This window comes from Colossoma macropomum, unplaced genomic scaffold (genome assembly GCF_904425465.1).
Source record: "Colossoma macropomum unplaced genomic scaffold, Colossoma_macropomum, whole genome shotgun sequence".
Classification (NCBI taxonomy): domain Eukaryota; kingdom Metazoa; phylum Chordata; class Actinopteri; order Characiformes; family Serrasalmidae; genus Colossoma; species Colossoma macropomum.
The window spans coordinates 18,707,156-18,715,125 of NW_023494806.1; the positions used below are offsets into that span (position 1 = coordinate 18,707,156).

General features: G+C 38.7%; 1 protein-coding gene across 2 annotated transcripts; it reads right to left on the minus strand.

Annotated features, from left to right (window-relative positions):
• Positions 1-1,308: 1,308 nt before the first annotated feature.
• Positions 1,309-6,970, minus strand: LOC118826908 (transmembrane emp24 domain-containing protein 2-like). Of its 2 annotated transcripts, XM_036597970.1 has the most exons (5): positions 6,624-6,970; positions 4,305-4,497; positions 3,715-3,735; positions 2,076-2,183; positions 1,309-1,530 (listed from the first exon to the last, which is right to left on the minus strand). In XM_036597970.1, the coding sequence occupies exons 1-5, from the start codon at positions 6,801-6,803 to the stop codon at positions 1,406-1,408; spliced, it is 627 nt and encodes a 208-aa protein (XP_036453863.1). In that variant the 5' UTR covers positions 6,804-6,970; the 3' UTR covers positions 1,309-1,405. The 2 variants fall into 2 exon arrangements, with proteins under 2 accessions (XP_036453863.1, XP_036453865.1); XM_036597972.1 differs by lacking the exon at positions 3,715-3,735 and having other exon boundaries at positions 6,624-6,964.
• Between the last annotated feature and the right edge of the window lie 1,000 nt (positions 6,971-7,970).

Here is a 7,970-nt window from a genome sequence, read left to right on the forward strand (position 1 = left end):
CAGACCAACGCATTTTTTCCAGTTAACTTTGGCCAATTGTTACACCCTTTCATCTGATACTGACATTATTCAAAAGTTCCCAATACAGTGCTCTGTGGAACACCATTTTGTACTCTGGAATACTTTATTTTCATTTAGGAGACTCAAATTACTTACTAAAGCCCAAAGCGCAGAGTGCGCTTAAGTCAAAACACCTGACAATTTTTTTAATAACTTTCAACCAAAAACTGTAGCTGACTGCAGAGGCTTAAAATACATTTCATTTATGTTTTAACAATCCCCAAAAAATCTTTATCTAACAGAAAAAGTATATAAACTGTTTTTCTATAGCCTACAATGACTAGCTGTGCTGTAATAAACCTGGCTTGAAATGTGGGGAGGAGGGGGAGCAGCAAAGCTTGACAATGTTATATACACTCCAATGACTAGAGGTGGTCAAACAGATATAGTTTTTGTACTGTACAGTTCTGTATTTGATAAACCCGATATGCCACCTGGTTGGCACAGAAGGCATTGTGAAGACTGACATACAAAAATAATATAAAAGCCAACACCCAATACCACCACCATTTACAATGAAAAATCAAAACATGGTGACTGCTGTTGTGCCAAGTACTATGGCCTCATTTGCTCACAGCTAACAATATCTCATGGCAAGGGAGCATTCATGTTACCATAACAAGAAATCAAATAATGCAGCTTGCATTTGCTTATTTGCATTATAGTCCAACACAGGAATACAATTTCTGATTTAAAGAAAGTAAAGAATGTAATCCTTCAACAACTGTCAAAGTTATATTATGGGAACAGGAAAATCCATTCTAAAGAATGTTGCCATATTCTTTAGAAAGTAAACTACAGTATTTCAAAAGGTACACTAATCAAAAATTTCCATTGATTGTGATAAAACACCTTGAGAAACCTGATGCAAATATTCATGAGCTGACCTTTACTAACTTAAGATATTTCATCATTACAGGTCCTGTTTCTATAGCAGCCTTTTAAGCGTCAAATACGTTAACAGATGTCAACAAATTTGTATGTTTTCCAAATGCTACATGCCAACAGGATGGTAAAGGGTAATCAAACCTGCGCAGAAAAAGATTTATATATGAAAGATTTACCTTGCATGATCAAGTACAGGAAAAGCACCTGTAAAATTCTTGGAAAGTTTGAAATTAGTGCACCTTTAAGCAAATACAAAAAGTACTTATTAAACACAGGACCATGTAAGGAAGTGGAGAGTGCATTCCCAGACTTCATGAGCCTGGCAACGTCTAGTCTCAAAGACAACGGACTAGGAGGTGGTCATCTTCCCATTTTCAATAGTTTTACTTGTTTATTCTCCAAACAAGTCCAAAGAACGATGAGACACTTTGGAATACAAAATAGTACAAACCACAACTTAAACAACTCTCCGCACTTCAAAAAACCTCTTCAGGTAGTAAATCTGTCCCAGCGTCATGGCCACCAACACCAGGGCCTCGAAGAAAGACCACAGCACTACTCGACTGTTTGTGTTGTCGTTAACTGCAGGCATAAAAAGAAAAGATATTATGAAATGGCAAAATTCATTACATCAACATGGCAGAGACATGAAAGACCAAACAGCTGCAACATCCCATTCATTTAATACCAGTGGTTTTCAAACTGGTCCCTGGTCCCCGGTCCCCCCCGCCCCCACCCCTTTTTCTGATAAACAGAGAAGAAATAAAAACTATTATGGCACGAGCCCAAACACTTCTTAAAAGAAATGTGAACCCCAATTTCCCGGCATATTTACAAGCTGTTTATTAGAGAATTACTCCCAAAATTGGGATTGTCATCTTTTACGCATTGCCATCAGGCTACTTGTCAGTCATCGACGATGTTCGATTATATCACACTGTTGCCTAACCAGTATATTTTAATTACAAACTGCTAAGATTTACTCAAAAACCATATTAAATAAGCAAATACTAAAATGAGTTTAGGAATATTTATTTTAAAAAACTATGCTCATCCCAAATATTTACAGGAAATTGTATGGTGGTTAGAATCATCATTCTAATGAGGTATTTGTTACAGGGCCTTACTTGCTCTGTGTATCCTCTCGCGGACCTCCATGTACTCCTGCTCATGTTTGACCGCTGTCATGGCAACTGCTAGCTCGTTGATCATCTCCTCCAGTTTGTTTTGGTGGGCTGTAATGGAACAGTGGCCTAATGAGCATATGCTTAATCCAACAGCAGCATGCACATCCAGAAAGAGTGCAGCAAGAACACAAGATTCAGACAGATGGAATTATAGCTGTATTTTTCTATGCCTTCAGAACAGGGAAATAAAAATAAAATTAAGGGTCAGTTCCCCCAACCTCCCTTAGTGTGGCCAAAACCACAAAATACAAAAATGAAACAATGCGCTGAAAAAGTACGTTGCCTCAAGAATTACAAAATACATGAAAGCACTAATCAAACTGGGGAAACAAGACTACAGTTGAGGGTCACTTCACATTTAAGACAAGAATCAAATCAAGATCTACAACCTCAATTCCAAAAATGTTGAGACAGTGAAAAGTAGTGATGTAAAATCTACACTGATCTGTACTTGAGTGAAAACAGTACAATAAACAAAAACATTGTTTTTGTAAATAAACGCTCTTGTGAAATTAACGTTAACGTTCCAAAAAAGTTGAGAAGGGGCAATTTAAGACTAGGAACATTGTGGTGAGGAGGAAAAGGTTCTTAATGAGCAAGAATGGGTTGAGGCGCACCATTTTGCCAAAAATGCGCCAGAGGGCATCTCTGGGCTCAGGCTCACCTGAAATGGACTGATACACAGTGGAAATGTGCTGTGGTCTGATAAGTCAAACTTTTATACTGTTTATGGAAAGAATGGATGTCATGTTCTCCAGGCCAAAGAAGAAAAGAACCATCCAAACTGTTACCAGCATAAAGTTCAAAAGCTGGGTCTGTCCATCTGCTTCAGGGAAGTCTATGCTTATTTTAACTTTACAACGGCAAGCTACATTCTACACAGATGAGTAATCAGGAAGTGTTGGCTGCCTGCAGTCAAGACCTGACTTCCTTTGAAAATGTGTGGTGCATCATGAAGCGTAAAATACAAGGCTGTAAGGTTGCACAACTGAAGACTTGTATAAAAACACAATCAATTGGTGTCTTCTGTCCCCAAATGATTAAGTGTTGCTAAAAGGAAAGGTGACACAACATTGGTACACATGCTCCTGCCCCAACTTTTTTGTGCTGCAAGCATAAAAATCTGGAAGCTAAAGTCTTTATGGTTTAAAAGTGTTTTGTACTGTTTTCAATTTATTACAGGTCAGTTAGATCATAATAATCACAGCTTTGTGTTATTAGCATTCACATACTGTCCCAGCTTTTTTGGAATTGGGGTTTATATTTTCCAAAGTGAAACAAATGCATAATTTGCTTTTCTTGTAACACGCAACATGCCTAACTACTATGATGTGCAAGGGCAGAATTTTCAGCTGAATTCCACTCTCAATGCAAACCATTTTCATTAATGTTAGCTGCATTGTCAGGCAACTACACACGTGACCAAAAAACAAACCCGCACTGCACAGCCGTGGCATGTGTGCATTACTGTGAACACTAAAAGATTCTAATGAATTGTTCAAATAGAGCAATAGCTAATGGAAGACTAATGCATAGTCACAGAGCCATGTAAGCTTTCCATGCAGCCTAATTAACCTACCATCCCAGGTGCCACCACCAACTGAGGGGGAGGAAGAAAGCGGGAAAAAGAGGGAGAAAGATGAAATGAAAAGAATGAAAGGATGGATGTGAGGAAAAATGACAGCAGAGATGTAGCCAGACGCAACATTTAACAACATGTGGAGCTTTTGAGCAGAAGTCATGCATTATGATCATTTTAAGGTGTTGCTTCTCAAATGTTGGGTCTTTTTAAAAGACAGCCTGTATAAGACCTTATGGCCAAAGGAGCCATAAAAGCCATAAAAGGTATTTTTACAGGAATACTCCAGCATTCTGCATCCTGATGTCTATACTGTATGGTCAATTACCACAGACAATAATTCCGATGGATTTCACAGTACTTAAATTGTTAAAAAGTGTTTTCCTTTCTTTTTTTAGAAAGTATTTTCTAAGGGAAACTGAATGCGTTAATCAACCTAATGATACAGATACGGACAATCAGGTTGAAAAACACCAAAGCAATCTCTTAACTAACAGTATAATAATGCAATCATTTTACCATTTTATAATGGAATTGTAGAAGGATGTTATAGTGAAGAAAACACCACATTAGACAATGCAACACCATACCCTCTGTCTCCATGCCATCACCCTTTGGCGCCTCTCCAATATCAATGGTAAACATGACGATCTTAGGGGTCATGGTGGACATCTTATTGCTGAAGCAGAACTTGTAGGTGCCGTCCATGTGTGCCGCCACAGAATACTTCCCACTGGACTCTCTGTCTCCCTTATAGATCTGCTTCCCATCCGGACCTGTAATCTGTCATACAATAACACAGACTAAGCTAACAGTGCTCATGTCAAAACAGAACCAAGAAGGTAAAAACAAACAAGACAGCAAATGAGATACCGAACAATGTAGAGCCTTAAGACCCTCATAAAATCTTGCTCATGAACACTCCACCAGAAGGCATGTGACAGTGAGCATTAGCCTAATAAAAAATGTTTTCCGTTGCAAACTGTCATTGTGTTTGAAAAGAAACCCTGTACTACATTTATTTTTTATATTATACTATTAATAATCATCTTGTCACCATGATACCAATTTAAGTTGATATTGTCCTCCCCAAGGCAGTCCGTTATCTATACTACAAGGCCAAAAGTATGTGAACATGCCTTCAAACTAGGAGGCTTGGCTATAGGTAGAAACATCCTCAAACAACAGCAGCTCAGCTGTGACCTAGACCACACAAGCTCACAGAACAGGACTGCAAAGTACTGAAGCCAAAAATTGTCTGTTCTTAGTTGCAACGCTCACTACAGATTTCCAAACAAATTTCCAACAACTGTCAATGCCCTCTGGAGTAGATGAAACGTGTTATCTGTAGTGATGAATCATGCTTCACCATCAAGCAGTCGGACATATCAATCTGGGTTTGGCAGCAGCCATGAGAATACTACCTACCAGAATGTAAAGTGCCAACTGTAAAAACTTTGCTAGAGGAGGAATAATGGTCTGGGCTGGATTTCATTGTTTGGGCTCACCCCCTTAGTTCAAATGACAGGAACACTTAACATTACAGCTTCCAGAGAGGATAATTTTGTGCTCCCAACTTTGTGGCAGCAGGAGACAATGACAATGCTCCAGTGCACAAAGCGAGGTCCAAAAAGAAATGGTTTGTCAAGTTTGGTGTGGAAAAACTCAACTGGCCTGCTCAGAGGCCTAACCTTAAACCCCATCCAACACCTTTGGCATCAAGTGAAATGCCAGTAAGTAAGCCAGGCCTCATTACCTATCTTGGCTGAATGGAAGTGAATTCCAGAAGGCATGTTCCAAAATGTAGTGGAGAGTGGTGCAGCATATGGGGGGAGGGGGTATTCAGCAAGCACATATGGATGTGTTCAGGTGCCCACACACTTTTGACCAACTAGAGTATTAAAGCACACCCCAGGGTCTGGCAAGTGAGCTGTATAAATGGGTACTAACTGTTCAAGAAATTTAGGTTTCTTCATTTTTAACTATATGTGTCTTTTTTGCCATTTAGGTACTTCTGTATTTGATAGCTGCAGTGGTCATTTCCTTAACATCAAGTCCTCTTATTCACTAACAGCAGCAAGAGAGGCTACATTGTTCTCCACATCACATGACAGAATTCGGCTCAGAACATGTTTTTATAAACTGGCTGCTATGGCATGTGAGATTATTATAGGAACAGGTCATGTTTTGTTAGACTTCAGCACTTTTGTAGGGAACAAAGAGGCTAACTAGACTAATACAACACCTATTAATGGCTTTTTTTTTTTGTTTGTACCATTGACAAGAGAGGACCAGCTGACATCTAGAACAGCTGTTATAACCTTTCAAGTAGATACTTAGCTTTAACCGTCGCTTTGAGTGGTAATCGAGCATCACAGGCAATTGTGTCGGCCCTAAACTACTGTTAAATTTACCAAAGTACAGAGGTTTTTTTTTTTCATAGCGTCTTTAAGATTCTCCACGTAGCCAACTGGCTAACTTGCTAGCTAGCTAGCTTCTAGGCTAACGACTAACGTTACTGTTGCAAACAAGCCTTAAGATTAATAACGCTCTCAGCTACCGTTCAACACGTTCATTTTGGCTCTAACAATTAACTACTTTACGCGGTATTAATCTAATCTGCCATTTTACTAATCCTACATTACTTGTAATCAATCTTTTATCTTAGCAAGTGGGTCAGGAAGCTAGTTAAGCTACCTACTCTGGCAAGTAGGCTAGTACAGACATTAGCCTAGCTAGCTAGCTAACTGCCGTGCTATGCTAGCTAGTAAGTTTTGAGTGCCGGCTGTCGTCCCAATAAATTTGAATATCTTTCCGTTTTCTAGCTACTGGACATACCGACGATAAGTAATTAGAGTGCGCCTTACATCTCACAGAACTCAAAATACTCAGATGACTCGCAAATTTACCTCCACGTCGATATCCAGAAAGCCTCCCTCCGCCACCTCGAACATGAGGCTCATCTTGGTGCCCGAGTTGACCCGCTCGTAAAAGCACTCTTCAGCGTGAGCGTCCACACTGACAAAGTAGCCGGACGCCGTGGCGGACAACGTCGCCAAAAGGACCATGAGCTCTGAAAAGGTAAACATGATCAAACCACAGAGCTTACTTAAAAACTACATAAAAGGGGCGACTTTAGCTCCGCTCAGGGAAACACAGGCTAACTGTCGGAGAGCCGCGGACTCGCTGAGGAGGAGTCGCTCCCAGCGGCCGCCAGCATGAACCGCTGCGAGTGGACAGAACAGAAGCAGCAGAGCGGCCTGCGTGCTGCCACGTAAGAGTGAAAGAAGAGTCTCCCCGAGGGACAAATTACAGGCAAACGGTGCAACAGAAAATACTATTTTATAATAGTATAACGGCAGCGGTGTCACGATTCACAGTTTCCATAATCCGATTGAATACGATGCAGACATTTAAAAAAGTATAATTAATTAGTTATCGAAACATTGTACATATATCCATTTAAAACAGGTTAGGTAAACTATACCAATTAATTCCGAGACATAACCAATCTGAGTAATTAGCAATATAAAACAAACCAAAATAAAATAAAGCATATGAGTAAAATAAATAATATATGAGAAACCTATTGGGGTCGATTTTTTTTCAGAGCCTGTTTGCTTTCCACATGTTGAGGAACATGGTCAAGTTTGATGGGGATTTCAAACATTTATGAATAAAGAATATGAATAATGAAATTCTTCTATTTTGCTCTCAGTAATTATTCCAAATTTAATGTTATCAATGAGAAATGCTGGCACAATAATATTTTTGGATATTTCAAAATTGATTTAAAGCAGACCAAAAAACTTTAAATTTGTTGTAACTGAAGAATGCATGATTTGTGGTTAAATCCTTCACCACATAAATAACAGTGATTGAAATCTGAATAAAATTTCAACCATAATATAATGCAGTGGTGTCTCCATATAGCAAAAATAAGGAGTGCACCTTATGTTAATATCATTTCAAAAAGAACTGTGGAAACATTATAAGTGCTACATGGTGTTTCCACAGTTCCTATAGTCCTATAGTGCTATGTAATACATTTTTAATATTTACTTCCTGTAGTAAACTATAGTAATTGTAGCTAATTATAGTAATTATTAGGTCTTTATAATAAGATATTTTTAATAAGGGTACGTTCGTGTGTTAATGTTTCTATTTTCAGTATTAGAGCACTTAACATTTTTTTTTATATTTTAGACTGGCAGCACAGAAAACCTAAACCAAGCAAACAAATACAAATGTGATGT